A 20,538-nucleotide genomic window follows, 5' to 3' on the forward strand; every position below is an offset into this window, starting at 1 on the left:
GAAATATGACCTACGCAGCATCAGTTATTAAAAAAAAAAAAGCCAATGTCCAAAAAACCACCTAAGAATGAATTTGAAACAATGTCTTTAAGTAGCTTCTACTTACATACTTTTTACAAAAACTTTGTTTAAAATGCAAGCATGTTCTAAACATACACAAAAGTCCTGTTGTGATATGCAGCAAAGGTCTCACTATGACCTCTCTGTTAAAGATGAAAAAGATGTCCTTCTAATACCACAAATAGCTTAAAAGAATGTCAGAACATTTAAAAAGGCACTAGTCATATTTTGTTTAGTTATATTATTCTTTATTATTTTACAATATATTTCAAAAACTTTTACAGATGCCTTAAACTGTTCTACAAGAGCTGCAATACTGTCATAAAAGCACACCTACAGACCAAATGCACAAACAAACTGTAATACCTACTGGTATTGAACCATTAATATCCAAAGGGTGTAGTCTTTTAGTAAATAGATGTGCAGTAATGCAAATGCAAACAGATGTTAATGCAGAAAAATAAAACTCTGCATTCATGGCTATAGAACAGAGGACTTTTCAAACACATTTGGTACTGTAACATTCTAGACAGCAATAGGAGTAGTATTACATATTTAAAGCAATACATGCCCTGAAAAGCCTGTATTTTCAATCTGTGCGTGTAAACCTGAATCAAAAATAAACTAGATATATTAAAAAACATGAGACATCTAGTCTGCCAACAAGCTTTTGTTTCTTTTTTATCCTAGAATGACAATTAACTTGGGTGGGTGAACTCTGACCTGCATTATTTTACATTATCATTTCTTCAGCATTTCCGTCGTATTATGACAGCCAGTGATTTATTTTTTTTTTTAATTCCTTATGCATAGGCACAGGGGAATAACTTTGATGCATTAGACCTTTTTTCTGAGTCTCCCAAGTGGTAAACATAATTAATATTATAGCAAATACATTACCACAAAAAAGCATTGTATAATGACGTTTATAACATTATTTAAAGTTCTCAGCTGTATTTCTCTTGTGCAACAAAGCAGTGGCACTGCACTGATCGAGCACTGTGTACTGAATTCTCTCAGGCAGACAGTGTTTACTAACAGCTCAGATATATATTATTCTCTACCTACGGAAGTTTTGCTTTTATTATCACTTCTGGTCACAGAAATTACCAAGACATCTTTAAACCTATGCTGTCTGTAAGTAACAAGGTAAAGCCAATTGTTTGCATATGTTTTTAAGCCTATCCAAGCTGATGTACTTTCATAGGAGTCTCATGAAAGACATTAGGAGAACAGTAATTACGTATCAGATTTGTTAGGTAAAAAAAAATAAAAAGGGTTAAAGTCAAAATTTATGAGTGTGGCACTGTGGCAAAAGAGGCATTCAATTCTGCTTTATTCTTCAAGTTTAAAGTTTCAGTTACCATTAAATAGTTGCTAACAGTGAACACCATTGCTTAACCAAATACAGTCTACATCCCTCTATTCTCTGCAGACAGAACTGCAATGGGTTATCACTACATTAGACCACAGCTTTTTTTGCTAGCTTTTTTTCCCAGCTAGCCTAAACAGCAGTCAGTGGTATGTATTAGTTATATACATCAGTCAGTCACACCCATCATTACAAATATGTTCTAGTTTATTTACTGTACAATGTATGTATACATATTTGTGTTTATTCAATCCCTTATTTCTTAATCTCAAGCACTCCAATGGTTAAGGGCAGGCTGGAAAAAAATTCAATATACAGAAAGGGGTTATAGATTTCAAGTCTGTAGTGAGTCTAGTTTAATAGCAAAAGGGGAACATCACGCTCATGCTGTGAACATGGTTGGCAAAAAAAAAAAAAAGGGGGAGGGGGGCAAAAAAAGAGGCAGACTGTATTTTTCTCTGGAGTCAAAATCTAGAAAATGAAACAAAGTAACGTTAGTCCAAAGGGATGCAGAAATAAAAAGGACATTTTATTTAATGCACAGATAGAGCTATTAAGAATTTTCTTTCACAGAGGCCCTGAGACTTGAGTTAAATGGATTCTCCCTATCATGTGTTTCACGTGAAGTCAAACTTAAAGCTCTATACGCATAAACATTTGGTATACAACAGTGGACCCATTTTTAAAAAGTGAAGCAATAAAATCTACACAAAAAACAAATGAAAGAACAATTTGATTGGAGGCCTCTGTCCTTTGACCCCTGCCCTATCAGGCTAAATGTCCAATAAAATGTAAAATGCAGCATACATTTGCTTAATCTAAAATTTTTGTGATGATTTATTGCAAATTGCACTTGGCAGTTCACCACACCAATGGAAAACTGGCCCCCCTGTTGGTTCATTCACACAGTCTTTTAACACCAAATACAAGTCACCAGTAGAAAGATCTCGATAGAAAGTTTGCTGCTGTGCTGAGCCAGCTTGCTGCACCTTCTGGGTGTGACCCAACACGAGACACTGCTTTGTCCTGTTCCTTAGTAGGGCTTTCATCTTCTGGTAAATATTCAGGTAGATCTGTATTCTGCTCTACTTCCACTGGAGTATCTTGGAATGGAACCAGCATCTGAGAAAACACAACAGATTAAAATTATGTCAAATGTGGTAACTTAAAAGAAGATACAGAAGAAAAGCTTTGTAACATGGAAAGAAAAATATCAAATAAATATATAGCCCTTTCACTGTAGTTATGAAATAAAAACACTTCAGCAACTGCAGCCAAAAAAAAAAAAAAAAAAAGGTTCACTGTGATCCTTTTCATATCAGTAAGGAGAGAAATAATTACAGTATTTTTATCCTTCTTCTGAACAATAAGTTCTGTTAAACTGTTCTATGGATACATGTCCTGACATAGGATACCCTTTATTCTCCTTGTACTGTATGTGTAGCACTCCCACTTAGAAAATTTTGCCTGGCATCAGATGTTATGAGCACAGAGGTGCTGGTATTAAAGATACAGCCAAGCTAAAACAGTTGGTATTTAGAAAGATAACAAATCCTACCTCCTCACCACTTTCACTTTTCACAACTTGCTGTGCCTTCATAACTTTCGTTGACGCTATTGCTGTTGCCAATGCCTACAAGTACACAGAAAAAAACCAACAGCTTAGTGTGACACCATGCAATAATGTGAGAATCTGGAGCGTTATTGAGCACTTACCTCTGCTTTTAAGTCTGAGCGAATTCGGACCACGCACCTTTGAACAGCCATTTGAAAGGTAAAACTAATAACACCTTTAATTTTCAACAAGGCTTCTTCACAAAGATTCCTTCGAGACTGAAAAACAAACAAACACCCCACAACTAAAGTACTTTTATAATATACCATGAGAAAATGCTCACAATTAATTGTTAAGGAATTCCTGTATGTCTGAGAGCAGATGGTTATTCAACCACATTTTTGTAAAAGAAAAACTAAGACTTATATTTTAGTGCACAAATACTAGACTCTCTTGCCACAAAAAAAAAAATGCTTACACATTAGAAGTCAAAGAAGGATGGAATCAACTGTAAATAATTAGAGAAAAGTGCTGAAAAGCAAAGAATGTTTTTCTCCGTATGATCAGCTAAACAGTCCCCTCTGGTTAAGTTCTGATTGACTGAAGTGCTCATTGATGAGTAGTTAGTGTTTAAGTTGCTATTTATCAGACACCTTGCTTCCATACTGACTGAATGCATCAAAGCAGCTGTTGTATCTTTCAGCTGCTTCATCTGTGGCAGCTCACAGACATTACTGCACAGCATAAGCTTAATTCTTATTTCAAAGGGAAAATATTTGGTTGATAACCCACAGAACGTTATGTTTAAAGCAAGTGACATCACCTACTGTGCTGTAACATTACATTGACCTGTACTAGTTGCATCTATTCTACATTATCTTAGAATGTTCTTTTTTTTTTTCCTTTTAATATTTGCACAAGATGGTTGTAACAAAAAGGATTAAAATATACTTGGAGAGACTGCTAGCACAGAAGGGGAAAAAAGAAAAGATGCACTGTACCAGAAATAAACTGACAGCCTTTCACAGGTTCAAAATAATGATGTATTTAACTTTTACTGCAAGTTTCTGCAAGGTTTTAAATAATAAGTTATTTCAAAGCATATTTGTATTAGTTATCAAATAATCACTGGTTGGTATTTGGGATAGTTTCATGCACAAACAAATGAAATTCTTTTAAGCTCTAGAAGAACTAACCAAAACGGGGTTTTTTTTAGCAGTTTAGCATATATATTGAAACAATGCATTTGTGTAAGTTTATGTATTGAAATAATTAACATTTTTGAGATTTACAAAAATAACTTTGCCAGATAGGCTACCTTTCCTATATACAGGAAATATTTGATGCAAAGATGATAGGCTGCATCACATGAGTGAAAGTTGAAACTACTTTTGGACATAAGAAGCAACACATTCATAGCTTATTAGCCTAAACAAATAATTTATGCCTACATGGGTGTATAGCAACTCTGTGACAGAATTTGGCTTTTTACTCTGAGATCCCAGGTTAAATCACGGGTACCTCAGCTTAATTCAGAATGAGGCTTTCAGTGATCAGATAACTGGTGAATCACTTCTTAAAGACAAAACTTACCAAGGTCCAGACTCCTTAAAAAGCTGGAAGTTTGGCACTCACCAGCCTTGCTGCACAAATGTCTTTTGCAAAGTATGTCTAACTATGGCAGTTAGGCACAAACCCCAGCAATACACAGCTAGACATCTTTCTGCATGGTACTCCTGAAGCATGGGCACAGGGTGGGACAGGTGAAATTTAGGTTCTTTTCTTGCACACCGAACCCTGATTACCATACCCTAACAAATACTACTAAAATGTACAGACTAGAAAACTTACTGAGGGGGATGCCACAGACTCCTGAAGTATTGCTTCATTTTTTCCTTTTTTTTTTTCCCCCAAGCTTATCATCAAATTTGATAATTAATAAAGACATCTGACCCCACACTAAACAACAAATGACCTTTCCCCTCCCTTTCTGAAATAACGAATATCTACTATTTGAGGTTTCAAAATCCACAAGCATTTCTAGGATTTACAATCAGTACTAACAGCAGCTTCTTGTTTCAAATCTAAATGACAAAACACAGGGAAACTGAGAACACAGTTTTTACAGCCCTGCATTTATTTACTGTGCCTTTTAACAAATGTGCCACCTAATATTCTTTGCCAGTTAAGTCAGGAATAAATTGTTGAAAGAAACTAAGCCACTTCTACTGTTCACATCCCTCATCATCCTCCCAGTCCCAACTTACCGTGACATTTAAAATAGCATTATAGGGATGTTTAACTGCTGAGTGAGCACCTGGAGTATCACTATCATTTCTTTAATCATCTGATGAAATACAGAGCTATGTACGCTAGCCATCTCTAGCCACTGCACAGTCAGATTTTTCATTTCTTCAACAATGAGATAAGAAAACATGCTGGTGTGCTCTAGGCAACTACAGAAGCCTGCAGTTTTGCTCTCTGGAGCTGAGTATCTAAATATCCTATGCTTTTTCAGAATACCTTTGCCTCAGCATTTAAGAGAAACTCCACAAATCTCAAGAAGTTCCATTTGTTGAAGAACACAAAGAAACACTTTTAAGATAGAATCAGACTATAGCCAGAATATCTAACTCACAAAGTAGATGTGGATGAAATTTCTTGCTTGGAGATACCTGTGAACAAACAAACCAACTACAAGCTTAAAAACAAAACAAACAGGAGACAACTGATTGGACTGAATTAAAATTCAGAGTACAAAAGCAAATGGTGTTGACAAAGCACTGCCTTTCTAGACAGAGCAAGTGCTGGAAGGACAAAACTGTAAAAAATATTTACTTTGTATAAAGTGAGCTAGAGCAGCATGTTATTTCGAAAGGAATTAACTATGGTCTTATGAAAACAGTACGACGGGTATGCTGTTGATAAACTGGGCCTGTGGACACGCTTACTTGGCAAAATGTAAAGCAACAAAGCAAAGGATCAGGTTTGATCATTTAAAATGGGTACAAAACTGAAGATACAGAGTCCGGAGGGCACTTGTGGATAACATGCTTAAACAGTCTACATGCTGTTTGGCAGCCGTAAAAAGGCAAACATGGCCCTGGGGTGTTATCTACAGGGGTATGGTAGATAAATCCGTAGAAGTTATTCTGACATTACATAAAGACTCAGTGAGACCTCATTAACTCAAATGCCATTCTGGTCACTACAGTAGAAAAGATCTCACAGACAATGAAAAGATGTAGCAAAACCAGCTCAAAGAAAATACAGCATTTCTAAATTAAGAGTAATAAAAAAACCCAACCCCAAAACAAAAAAAAACAGTGTCTGAAATCTCTCATATCTAAAAGGAAACTTTTTAGTTTGACACACCAATGCAACCACAAGATATCTTAAGTGAAACCGCTGAAGGTACCTTGTTTATTCCATTCTTTCTTGAAAAGGGAAAGAAAATTAGGAGAAGTAGAAATAGAATAGGTTTTTTAGAGTAATTAAAAAGCCATCAAGGAAACTGTCTTAAAACATCTTCCTTAGATATTCTGAGTAAGCTCAATTTATGCAAGATTTTATACATATCTTGTGATTCAAAATATGATTTACGGAAATTGCTGACAATTGACGATGCCACACAAGTAGCCCGAATATTTTTGTGGGCAAAACATCTCAGTACTGCATGTCTTATTTACATAAATGCTGAAGGTTTCCTTACCGAATCATCAAGGCCATCTATATGCAAAACCACTGTCTTGGCACGTTTATTTGTGCTGCCAAGGAAAAACTGTGCTTTCCGTCGACGATAATTCATCTCATTCACATTGTCCATGTCTGACATGTTGGAAGACTGAAGGATATCATAGACTTCAGAAGCTAAAAGTTTAGTCTCTCCCGGTGTAGTGGTCCTTAAAGAAAAAATAAATTAATATTTGCAAATATTTGTTTTTACATTAGTACTCCAAACAGCTGCTGATTATGTCCTTGCAACAGGAATACTCCACGTGCTACAGAAATACAATTATGCAGTCACCGCAGAGCAAAAATTTTAAAAGGGGAGAAGAAAAATTAGGTAAAACTATTTCCTTTCCCATACTCCAATTTTTTTGTCCATCTGTTAATTCTGGTATCATCACAAAAAAGTCTGTGTTCTCAAACAACATGAATACAGTTTACATCAGTTTGACAACTACAAACCAAACATGGTAGTAGATGGCTCAGTACACCACCATTACTTCGTTTGCGTCAAGCTTTTTTTTTTTTTTTTAAAAAAACAAAAGATCTCCAACTGCCTTGTGATACGTTTCATTTCCCACTTTCCTTGGTACATAATAAAAATAATTTCACTGTAATCTTTCCAAATGTTTTCTTCTCCAAAGTTATTGAGCACGAACAGCAAAGCAGAATCCCAGATTTCTTTGAAGAATCCAAAGGTTATTTCTGATTAGACTAAAATTTATGGTATGAACTATATGATAGTATTTTTTTAGATAGAAAAAAACCATAGATAATAGACTGAACATATATTAATTTCTTATGATTAAAACTAATTTTAATAAGGTACTAATATAAATCTGTTGTCCAAATTCAGCCCTGTTTTAATTATGCCAGTGATTTAAAGCTATGTACAGAAACAAAATCATTACCACAACAACTTGCAATTAATCTTAAAATGATGCATGACAGCTTTGCTGCTTTGTTTAGCAAACACTAAGTAAGTAACAAGTACCTTTAGATTTATTTTTTTTTCCATTTGACTTCCTTAATTACCATACATTAAACACGTTTTCAATCCTACCATATGGGCAAGAAAGAACACTGAAGCAAGCATGTTAGGAGCTCTTAACTTCTGGGGATCCCAGCTAACCTTTTTTTTTTTTTTTTTCCTTTTTCTTTTTTTCCCCCCTCCCTTTCCTACACCTTGTTTTGAACAGCACCATTTGGAAAGGAAAACAAAAATGTGAGTTCTTGTGATCATTCAGTACATTGATAGCATCCAAAGAAAAAATGAAAAAAGAAAAGGGGGTAATAAGCAAACAACCAAGACCTAAAATAGCAAAGCATTTCAGCATATGTTCAACTTTAAATACATGCTTACATTCTGCTTTCCTACAGTGAAAAATACGCTTATGTTAATTCACAGCAACAAGTGCTGGGAACTCAAAGATTTCAACTTTAACCTTCCACGATTTATTAGATAAAGTAATAGAATAGATGATAAAGTCATGCAAGCTGATGTCTTGAGGTAGTAATACATTAGCTTGTGCAAAAGTGACCATCGAGATAGTAAGAAATTCACCCACCCATTAGTTTTGGGAAATTCTAACAACAACAACAATCCTGATTTACAATAGATGATTTTTTTTTTTTTTGTAAGTTTAAATACAGTTAACTAAGCACACTATTGAAAATGTCACTATCCCACTTAGAGCACCCACTATGCTGTTGGTAAGTTTGTGCTTGAATACAGTTGTACTATTGCATCCCAGGGTTAAAAAAAATTCAGAAAGACAAATGAGAAATAAAATATACTTAATATTAGCCATAATATATATATATATACATATATATACACAAACAAGAAAGAAAGAGAATTTAAAGTTATCAATATGTCAACAAATATAAAATATGTAAGTGCCTAAAAGTAAAAAATCAACAGTGATTTTCATACATGTTTTGTGCTCCCAACATTATAGTTGCCGTAGTTCTTGGAAAACTAATGACCTAAGATTAACTGTACTATTGAAACAACCTGTTGATTTGAAAACACAAATTTAAATCTGCTCTTATTCGATACAAGTATTCTAAGATATCCCTAAACTAAGTCTATACAGGTAAGTGTTATGCGCATGCACAGACACACTGAAACAAACTACTTGGATAATTTCCTGTATTTTTCCAAACAGAGGACTACTACTATCTACCACTAAGTTACAGATGATAACTCTAGTTACCCCTTTTACATTTAAGGAAGAAATTTTTTATGATGAGGGTGGTGAAACACTGGAAGAGGTTACCCAGAGAGGCTGTAGATGCCCCATCCCTGGAAACATTCAGGGTCAGGCTGGACAGGGCTCTGAGCAACCTGATCTAGTTGAAGATGTCCTTGCTCATTGCAGGGGGGGGGGTGGACTAAATGACCTTTAAAGGTCCCTTCCAACCCAAACCATTCTGTGATTCTATGATGATGCTACCTTTAAAGAAAAAAGTATCTATCTGGAAGTGAGTATAGTAAACCCTCTCTATTGTAAAGCCAAGGTGACGTTCAATGCTGACTCTGTTTCTTTATACACTATATTGGTAACAAAACGATAAATACAATGAAGCTACATGTAAAATTAAAACATAGTAGAATAGTGAAAGTTTTTTAAAAAAATAAGGCTAACACATGGGCTGTGGTTTTGTTGCCTGAAATAAGAAAAAATTGCAACATTAAGAGAAGAGTATTCTGAGGACACTGACACAGGCCTTCCCAGCACCTCCACGTCAGCAGTTTCAGATACGACTGCTCACAGCTGTCCGACCCAGCCTCCTGCTACCATCAGAGCAGCAGAAGGGAACTCTTGCTCATCTTTCTGCCACCTGCATTCACACACTAGCATAGCACTTTATTCACCATTGAAGGTGCAGGTACTTACTATGAAGTTACCATGCAGTTAGAGATTGTTTGAGAAAAATCAATCACTGGAACAACCTCCCTAGGGACATGGCAGAGTCCTCATTGTTGGAGTTTTTCAAGATGCAATTGGACAGGGCACTAGATAGTCTCATCTAGGTTCCCTTTCCCAGGAAAGGTCAGACCAGATGATCTTTCAAGGTCCCTTCCAACCTGGGCTGTTCTATGATCAGTGTTCTGCTACCCTGCTAGGGAAATGGTAGTCCCTAGTTAGAGCAGACTAACAGAGGTTGTAACATCTTACATTACTTCAGCAAGACTCAGAAGATGCCTGTCAGACACCCAAACCTTTAATTTTCACTGTCTTCTTGAATTCCCATCATCCTAGATTGCTGCCTGTCTTTCCACTACGTTCAACCAAGGCTGGCTGTATGAGTAATATGAACACAGAATCCAAGTGACATGTGCTGTATCTGTCGGAAGAAGATACAAGAAATAGTTCTCATTTTCTTCACAATTAAAAAGAACTTTGTAAACATGGTCCAAGTGCTGCAGAGGTTTTATTAGCATAACAAGACTTTTTAAAAAAAAGTTTTAGCTAAACTTAAAGGACATGAAAATTAGTGGCTACAACTCCAAAGGTATATGTGATGTGGGTTGAGTATGCATGCTTGGAAAGACTGTGTAAGCACCTTATAGCATTATGGCTGTACAACCAGCACATGACTTAAGTATACACACAGTATCATAAATTATAATAGAAGGGCCCTGACAATCTTCCTAGCATAGCTGCATCTGATGTAAAGGTAACATAGAAAGTTATGTTTCTTCCTTTAGAAAAAGCACAAAGGCTGAGAAAGACTAATGTAGTGGATTTTCTCCTTTTGGAGAAAGACAAGATATAAATACATTTATAAATATATACAGGGGGTTATATAGAGATGTGTGTGTATGTGTAAAAGACCACCTTATCCTTTTTAAAGCTATAATGTTTTATGCATATATTTTAAAATAAACATATATGTACATATACATATGTGTGCATTACATACACACTCCTGTATCAGAGGAAACAGATGTTACCATAACCCTGCTCAAAGTACAGCAGACCCTGTGCACAAGCACAGAAACTATTACATGCATTTCCTTAGTAGCATACATTGTGCTCTAAAGACACACTAGCCAAACAGATAACAAACATACTACAATGGCATTTCATTAGAGTATTTCTACTGAGTTTATAACCTAAAGACAGGAGGTTTTCAAATTAAAGAGAGTATTTTTCTTTACCAGAGATTCAGTTACATCCCAGATTCCATCAAAAGGAGAAGTGTCATAAGTCTCACTTCTACAGTGATGCTGCTTTTGGTTGTACTTGCTGTTTGTCCATGACCCACAGTAAGACGACAAAGTTAATTACCCATTCATGAAATTTCAAGGCTTTTGATAATCACCTCGACCCCTGCGAAGGTGATGGAACAAATCTGGAAACCATCTCCTCCAGGCACATGAAGGACAAGAAGGTGACCAGGAAGAATGAGCATGGATTCACAAAGAGGAAGTCATGCCTGACGACCCTGATAGCCTTCTACAATGAAATGACTGGCTTCACAGATGAGGGGAGAGCAGTGGATGTTGTCTATACAATTCTCATACAGAAGCTGATGAAGTATTGACTGGGTGAACAGACAGCAAGGTGGACTGAAAACTGGCTAGATGGCCAGGCCCAGAAGGTGGTGATCAGGGCCATGACATCTAGCTGGAGGCCAGTATCTAGCAGTGTACCCCATGGGTCAATACGGGATCCAATTCTGTTCACTGTCTTCATTAACGATGTGCATGATGGGGCAGAGTGGACCCTCAGCAAGTCTGCAGATGACACACAACAGGAAGGAGTGGCTGATATACCAGAGGGTCATGCTGTCATCCAGAGGGACTGTTACAGGCTGGAGAAATGGGCTGACAGGAACCTCATGAAGTTCAACAAGGGGAAGTGCAAAGTTCTGGACCTGGGGAGGAACACTGCCAGGCACCAGCACAGACCAGGGGCTGGCCAGCTGGAAAGCAGCTTTACAGAGAAGGACCTGGGGGTCCTGGTGAGCATGAAGTTCAACATCAGCCAGCAACACGCTCTTGCAGCAAAGGCGGCTAATGGCATCCTGGGCCGCGTTAGGAGCAGTGTTGCCAGCAGGTGGAGGGAGGTGATCGCACCCCTCTACTCAGCACTGGTGAGGCAACACCTGGAGTGCTGTGTCCAGGTCTGGACTCCCCAGTACACAAGAGATATGAACATGCTGGACAGTCCAACAAAGGGCAAGGAAGATGATTAAGGGGCTGATGAGGAAAGGCTGAGAGAGCTCGGACTGTTCAGCCTGGAGATTGGAAGGCTCAGGGGGGTATCTTATCAATGCATATAAATATCTGAAGGGAGGGTGCAAAGAGGATGGAGACAGGCTCTTTTCAGTGGTGCCCAGTGCCAGGACAAGAGGCAATGGCACAAACTGAAACACAGGAGGTTCCCTCTGAACATCAGGAAACACTTTTTCCCTGTGAGGGTGACCAAGCATTGGCACAAATTGCCCAGAGAGGTTGTGGAGTCTCCCTCCTTGGAGATATTCAAAAGTCATCTGGACATGGTTCTGGGCAATATGGTTTAGGCAACCTTACTCGAGTAGAGGATTTGGACCGGATGACTTCCAGAGGTCCCTTCCTACCTGAACCATTCTGTAAGTCTGTGAACACACATTACAATTTGAGAAGTCATTAGGTAAATTCAAACAGCAATGTACATGGAGCATATCCATTTTTACCTACTTGGAGATACCTATTTTTTCAGGTTAAGAGTATTTTAGAAGTTAGGCTTTTATGTAAGTAAAGCAAAAATGTATTTCATTTTCCTGCCAACTACTGTCCTTACATATTATTTCCCAAAGAGTTTTGCATGACAGCTTACATAACATTAATGCACCTGATAATTAGACTGAAACATAAGCAGCTGTGTAATTTTATTTTGATTTCAGAAATTTCCTGCTCCTACATTTAGACTTACAGTTCACCACTCAGTCCTAAATTGTTTTATCTTAAGGCATCATGAACTAAAGGCAAGGCCAGATGGAAAAGGGGAGGCTTCATTCTCAAAGTCATTAATTTGCCAATTGACATTTCGAATGTTTTCACCTTAACTTATAGCATGATCTTACTAGCCACAGTCATCGAGTTATTCAGCTTATTACATGTTATAAAAACAATTTAGAAACTTTTAATAGAGCTTATTACACCTTATAATAACAATTTAGACACCTTTAATACAAAACTTAAAAATCCAATAGTTTACCGATTCAAACATGACGTTGATTTTAGGAAAACACTGCTCCAAGTTTTCTCCCTTGATCTAAAGCATTTTTTCATAATTATACTTAGCACAGTAATTGTATTCAATCAATTCAGTATAGAGTCAAAAAATTAGATCACACAGGAATATCAAAGAAATATTTTAATCTCAAGTAATCTCAAAACATAGATCAAAATGTCAATGTATATAAGCTCAATCAGGAGTTTACATTTTTACTCTCTCTCTTAACCAAATCTGATGTAATTTCAGCCTTGTACAAATGGACCTTTTTCCCCAGGGGTGCTAGGGAATAAGAGAGCCAAAGACAGACAGACCATTCTCAACCTCTAGCTTTAGAAGGGGGCATCACTTACACCTCAGGATACATGAAGAGCTACAGCTCATTCCCTGCACAAGGCTGAGAAACCTCTGTGAGAAGAGGGCAACCAGAGGTAGACTCTTTCTATCATACAAGAGCCCACTTCCCAAAACTCTGTTAAAATCCAAGCAAGGAAAATTATATACAAGAGCATTTACAGTATACCACCCATACACATGTAATAGAGACTTTCACATACAGAGTGTCTGTACTATATATATTTTCAGTATGCATGGCCCCATAAGTGAGGGGACATGGCATACAGCCTTACAACTCATGAAGAAAGGCTGTTACAGCCAATCAGAAAAGGTGGACATGCATTGTATGGGTCATCACTATGCTCTTGCTCGTGAGTACTTGAGAAAGCAACACACAGAAAAATTAATATTAAGAGCAGGTCTGTAAAAGCAAAGAAAGCTAGCAAAGGAAGTGGCGAAGGAAAGATTAATCCAGCCCACAAAAATAAGGAAATAGATCTCAACCTTTTAAAGTCAGTTCAGGTAAAATTTCCTGTACTGACATCTCAAGGAGTTTACATACTAATGGAAAAATAGTACCTTACAAGCACAGATCTTTAAAATAAATTAAAAAAAAATCCACTACACAATTCAAGACTAACAAACATGAAGAGTTTGAAGAATAAAAATGTCTTCATTAGCCAAGTCAAGGCTGAGATATTTGGCAAGAACTTAGCTGAATCCCATACCAAATAACCTACTCGTAAATTAAAAGTAAAAACAACTCAGATTTAACTTACAGTCTTATCACAGAAAAATCCAAAGCAAGTCAGTGAATGTAACAAAGGACTGAATGTATTTTTTCTCCAGAATACTAGTTTGAGAGACTCCATTTCCAGAATGACCCAAACACCTTTCCAAAAAGTTTGAGAAAACTTACAATCACATAAAGTAGATATTTTCACTTGATCCCAATCCTTTTCATAAATGCAAGTACTGCCCCTGTAAAGCAGAACGAACATTTTTCTCTACAATCCTACGTACTGATATTTTAAACCATCGTTTTAATTCTGTAATGAACCTCATTCACTGCAATAAATGTAGTATCCTATATCACACAAAAAGCACAAGTAAGAACTTAATGCATTGGCATGAATTCTGTCTAAATACATTGTTGGGTAAATGCAGCTGTATTAGAAACCTTCAAGTATATACTTGGTGGAGATTTATCATTTGATTTAATTATGGTTAAAAAATGGGTAACAAATTGATATTCATATCAACTATGCCTTAAGACCACTGATGTATTTGCTTCCAGGTGACCAACTTCTTTCAGAGCCCATTCTTCCTATATTTAAGACAGAAATTGTCTCTACCTATAACTAACGGGAGCAGTAATCTGCAAAGAATTGCTACATTCTGTAAGGGTGGGTGGGAAATCACTAATCCTTGATTCTAGAAGTGAGACACAGTGATTGACATGGTTTTGATGAAACTTTGAGCATGAATGACAAGCCTAAAGAAAGAGCATGGTATTAGAGAAAAAGCAATCTGTTTCAAGACAGTTATCTGATCTGGCTGTTTTTCTGGCTGTTCTGCTCCAGTGCCAGGGCAAGATTCTTTGTTATCTTCAAGAATGCTGCTCTTTCTTGTGAGCTTTTAGTGCATCCCATGATATGGTGGGCTCACGAGCATATGGCTGCTCTGCTGACTCATTCCAGGCAATGGGCAAGTCATTTGAAAACAACTTGAAAAAGAGCATTACTTCAGCGCACACTTTCTCACAGTCCCAGTACGGTGCTATTACCACGCTACCCACTACAGTACACCTCAGTTCCCTCTAGCCCCAAAACACCCAGTAAAGAACAGATAACATTATACAGCAGCTAACAAAAAGGATTACCACCTGCTTTCTTAAAAAGAAAGAAGTCAAAATCCTCAAGAATATAGACAGCAGGATCCTTATGTTGGCTAACAACAACATATCAAGCTGTATTGGGTTTGTGTGGCAAGGTTTTGGTAGCAAGGGGCAGGCTACCGGGCTGGCTTCTCTGAGAAGCTGCTAGAAGCTTCCCCTATGTCCCATGGAGCAATGCCAGCTGGCTCCGAGACAGACCCGCTGCTGGCCAAGGCTGAGCCCATCAAGTGACAGCGGTAGTACCTCTGGGATAACGTATTTAAGAAGGAAAAAAGTTGCTGCGGCACAGAAACTGCAGCCAGAGCGAGGAGTGAGAACATGTAAGAGAAACAGCCCTGCAGACCCCAAGGTCAGTGCAGAAGGAGGGGGAGGAGATGCTCCAGGTCCCAGAGCAGAGATTCCCCTGCAGCCCGTGGGGAAGACCCTGGTGAGGCAGGCTGTCCCCCTGCAGCCCAGGGAGGTCCACGGGGGAGCAGATCTCCACCTGCAGCCCGGGGAGGACCCCATGCTAGAGCAGGGGGATGCCCAAAGGAGGCTGTGTCCCCGTGGGAAGCCCGCGCTGCAGCAGGCTCCTGGCAGGACCTGTGGCCCCGTGGAGAGAGGAGCCCACGCTGGAGCAGGTTTTCTGGCAGGACTTGTGACCCCATGGGGGACCCACACTGGAGCAGTCTGTGCCTGAAGGACTGCACCCCGTGGAAGGGACCCACGCTGGAGCAGTTCATGGAGGACTGTCTCCCATGGGAGGGACCCCCACACTGGAGCAGGGGAAGAGTGTGAGGAGTCCTGCCCCTGAGGAGGAAGAAGCGGCAGAGACAAGGTGTGATGAACTGACCCCAACCCCCATTCCCCATCCACCTGCGCTGCTGGGAGGGAGGAGGTAGAGAAAATTAGGAGTAGAGTTGAGCCCAGGAAGAAGGAAGAGGTGGGGGGGAAGGTGTTTTAAGATTTGATTTTATTTTTCATTATTCTACTCTTGATTTGATTAGTAATAAATTAAATTAATTTTCTCCAAGTCAGGTCTGTTTTGCCCGTGACAGTAATTGGTAAGTGACCTCTCCTTGTCCTTATCTCAACCCACAAGCCTTTTGTTATATTTTCTCTCCCCTGTCCAGTTGAGGAGGGGAGTGATAGAGCAGCTTTGGTGGGCACCTGGCATCCAGCCAGGGTCAACCCACCACACAATCATAGTAGCGGGCTAACAACAGGAAAAATAATTCATAGGCACAGAACAGGAAGAACAATAGAACCTGTAGGACTGGGCGATTTTGAAGTGACACAGTGGGCTACAGCGCTATGAATCTCCAAATCCAAAACCCAAGCAGCTGGACTGCTTGATGAACCTACATACAGCCTGAGTGCAGTTGTGTTATGTGACTGCATTCTGATGGTATCAACCATGTGCTGACTACATGTCACCTTTGTTTACTAGAAGGCTGTCACACCTCGGAAACAAGGCAAGGTCAGACAGACTTTCCTAGAATGCTTTCCAAGATGCCTGCCACTTGGCAAGTCTTCCAGACCCTACTCACATTACTAGCTGTGACAATTTGACCAGGAGACACTAAACTAAGAAAAGTTTGGAACAGAACGAGGAAACCTGATGTCTTGAAGTTGATTTTGTACTAAACAAGTGATACCTTACTGAAATTAGGAGTGAGGATTGGATTTCCCAGCGCCACTTCCAGCTCAATTTAAGTCACGAGCCTACTGACCCTGGAAATTTAGAGAAACCCCACGTAAATGCTGGGATGTTCTGAAGACCGCTGAAAAACAAAAAAAGCCTAAATATTAAATATAACTTGTAAATCTGAGTAAAATCACAGTACAATCCATTAACTGCTGTAAAATCAGCAACTGTGATATAATCTTAAACATTTAGCAAACTGAGTAATTATCCATGCTTAGAAGATTTCCCTGATTCATTCTATTGTCCTCTGATCACAAGAAGAGAACAAACTTTCAAGAATGGGATAACAGATTTGAACATATGCCATATGTTTAACCCAGCTATTCATCTAATTTTGTTTAACTCTTGCTATTTATATGCTAAATGGAAGATCAACTTTTGATCTTCCACAGCTTGGTATCTACCATATGGACATATTCTCCATCTCAAAAAAAAAAAATCAAGGCCTGTTACTCAACTAAACTCAAAAGGCTTCAGAGTAGCATTTGCTAGACAAGAGTCTGCATAACAGACACAAACTCCATGTTGAATTTCACAGTAGCTAGTTCCAACATCTTGCCTGCTAATGAACAGTAATCATTTAATGTATTTATATGGCAGAAATCACGTTTATTATACAGCTTCATTGGGGTTGAAAACAAAAATAAATCGTAAGGGTAGCAACTCTCTCTGGTCCTTTTTGGTGGCAGATATCAAATACTGGCATTAAAAAGCCAATCCTTCCCAGTAATAATGCTGTAGGAACCAGGCAGAAGTATTGACAGTGCTGGAATTAGGCTCTGTACTGAGACATTTTAGGAATGTCTTGAAGGAGCCAAATACCACTTCTTGTATTATCAGCATGCTAATAGCATTACGTATATCATATAATAATATATGATGATAGTATATAATTGTCAGGAAAATCCTTTTATGTCTTTAAAAAACCACCACAGTTTATTTTAATTTTGAGAAGTAAACTTCATCTGACTATTTCCCTGAAATCTACTGGGAAAAGTAAAAAAAAAGAATAAATAAAAAAAAGGTTTGCAAACTTACAGATAAAGGCTTCTCTAAACAAAACCTGTGTGAATAATAAGAATTAAACTACAGCACCAACCTGTACCAGAGCAAAAAAATGCAGGTGGTGTCTATTTTAATTTTGAGAAGTAAACTTCATCTGACTATTTCCCTGAAATCTACTGGGAAAAGTAAAAAAAAAGAATAAATAAAAAAAAGGTTTGCAAACTTACAGATAAAGGCTTCTCTAAACAAAACCTGTGTGAATAATAAGAATTAAACTACAGCACCAACCTGTACCAGAGCAAAAAAATGCAGGTGGTGTCTATGTAGGCATATCTGTGTGTAAGCTTTGTATTTGACTCATTTGCTAATATAGTTAATCTATTCAGCAGAGACTTGAAGTAGGTAACTTTGAAAGCAACGAGTTAAACATCTTGTTTTCATACTCTTGAACTACTTATTTGTTGGCACTGGATTTTTTTTTTTTTTTAAAGCAAGCTAGCATCAGCAGCTTCACTGCTAGCCAAAGGGACAGCAGTCATGCAAAATAGGTTGAAGCATGCACCAAGGTTTTAAAAAAAAAAAAATTTCGTGTGAACTTGATCATGTACTGTGTAATTACAGAATGCACTAACAATTTTCATTTGTTCCAAGTTATTACATAGGATACCTGCAAAATTCAATGGAAATCATGCAGAAGAAGATATTGTAGCATGTACTGCAAAACAACAAAGTACAAAAACACATTCCTGAATAAAAATACATCTAATTCAGAATAACATATTTACTTTGCATTAGTTGTTCCAGAGTAAAATTCACTTTCTTCTGAAATAACAGCTCCATTCCGAAACTGCTAATGAAGACTGTTTCATCATTAATATTTTTTGAGGCATTTCCCTTTGCGGCACTTATTGCCTGTAATACCCACATGAAACTATGCAAGTTCTAATCATACACCAGCACCTTACTGTGTTTCTTGCTTGAGCAGCATTCGGGAAGGGGGGAGGAGGTAATCCAGACACTTATGGTTTAATAGAAAAAAAAAAAATCTGCAATTTTTGGGGGACATATCAAGAAAGCTGTGCATTAACTGCAAGTGCTGCACAGAAACCAGTAACAAAAGTAGCTGGTCCGCTGTTTCCTTTGAGTGTGCAATGTATTAAACTAGTATACCAAAAGCTAGTTTATTGAACTATTATTTTATTGAACTGGTATACTAAAAAGTCTACAGATGTATAGTACCTGAATTAAATTGAGACAGACATCAGATGATGAAAAACTGCACAACCAAGAGTCCCGATACAGATACCAGATACCAAATGGAATGTTACAAAGTAAAAGTAGCAGCTTGGAGAGCAAAAAGTGAAATCAAACTGTATTCCTGACAGCAGTCAAAAACATTATAATAGAAATTACACACATGACAGAATGATAAAAATAATACAAACACAAAAAAGCCAAATCTAGAGGTTGACAATCACCTAAACTGTTGAGCACAGAAATAGTACTGACTGTATAGAGCTCACAAAGAAAGTTGCATGCAAGAAGAAACATTGACTTTGTAATACCTCTTTGACTACAGAGAGGACCCGTGATTAAAAAAACAAAACAGAACATCAAAAGCACATCGAGAGAACATTGAATACATCTTGTAGGGCACAGGGCAGACTGTTCCATTTGGTCACACTTTCATATTCTTCCTCAGTGACCAATTCTACACAAACAAACAAAAACAATAAGCTCATCCTAAATTGCACCTCTCATAATAAACCTTTAGAACAGTTATTTGACTGCTAATTTCTGTTAACCCCTGCAAAATATAAACCCACAGTAATATTTTAACATGTAAATTACTACTAGTTACATGTGAATTGTTGGCAGTCAAGTCTTGGACTATTCTTAGAAACAACATCCATCTTTCCAAGCCTTTAAATCTTATTTTCTTATCTCACAAAACCCACAAGATTCTCCCAGAAAGCCCATTACATCATGACTAAAGTCCAGGTTAACACCAATGCTGTAAAACTAGGATTTTACACCATTTCATTACTTAATGCTTTTTGTGTTTTATTTATTATTACTATTTGTCCCTGTGCCTGCATCTCTGTGTTAAGATCATGACTTCCTATATGCTTCATAACACTAAATATTCTACAAATACAAAGGAATACAAAAACGGTCTTGAAACATTTTAAAAAAAATTGAACCGTGGGAAAGTCTGAATTCTTGTTAGTTTGTCATGACCCCCAAGCAAAAAAGAGCAAGAACTTTTACTCAGTACATGCCTTACTGACCTAGGTAGCCCACAGCATTGAACCCATCCTCTCCCCTGCAGCTCCACTCCTTCCTATATATAATCTCCAAATACCAGGAAGCTGTTTGACAGACAAAAGGAGCACTCAGACACTCAGAACAAACAACATGGTATATTTAAAGAGGACATACTGATGTTTCCTACATTTCCTAATATTTCATTGGGGTTTTTTTGGCAGAGGATGCTTTTTCAAAAATAACTTCAAAAAACAATCTATTTCTGAAACTTGTAAGATTAACAAAATATACAATAAAAACATTCCTTAAAGAAACTAGAGGGAGGGGGACATTAAGCCACTTTGCTTAACAATGCTGAATAAATCAGCCTGCAGACGTCTTCCTACTATGGCCATC

General features: G+C 37.7%; 1 protein-coding gene across 4 annotated transcripts in view; it reads right to left on the reverse strand.

The window, feature by feature from the left end:
- Positions 1–277: 277 nt before the first annotated feature.
- The window catches only part of ARMC1 (armadillo repeat containing 1), a 32,978-nt gene continuing 12,717 nt past the window's right edge, over positions 278–20,538 (reverse strand). For 3 of the 4 annotated variants that reach the window (XM_075023364.1, XM_075023365.1, XM_075023363.1), the window contains 4 exons: positions 6,700–6,889; positions 3,149–3,265; positions 2,991–3,065; positions 278–2,554 (listed from right to left, as the gene is read on the reverse strand). In XM_075023364.1, the coding sequence (XP_074879465.1) occupies positions 2,363–2,554; positions 2,991–3,065; positions 3,149–3,265; positions 6,700–6,889 (574 nt within the window). In that variant the 3' untranslated portion in view covers positions 278–2,362. The remainder of the gene's footprint in view (positions 2,555–2,990; positions 3,066–3,148; positions 3,266–6,699; positions 6,890–20,538) is intronic. The other variant, XM_075023366.1, reaches the window with a different exon arrangement.

Source organism: Buteo buteo, chromosome 3 (assembly GCF_964188355.1).
Source record: "Buteo buteo chromosome 3, bButBut1.hap1.1, whole genome shotgun sequence".
NCBI lineage: Eukaryota > Metazoa > Chordata > Aves > Accipitriformes > Accipitridae > Buteo > Buteo buteo.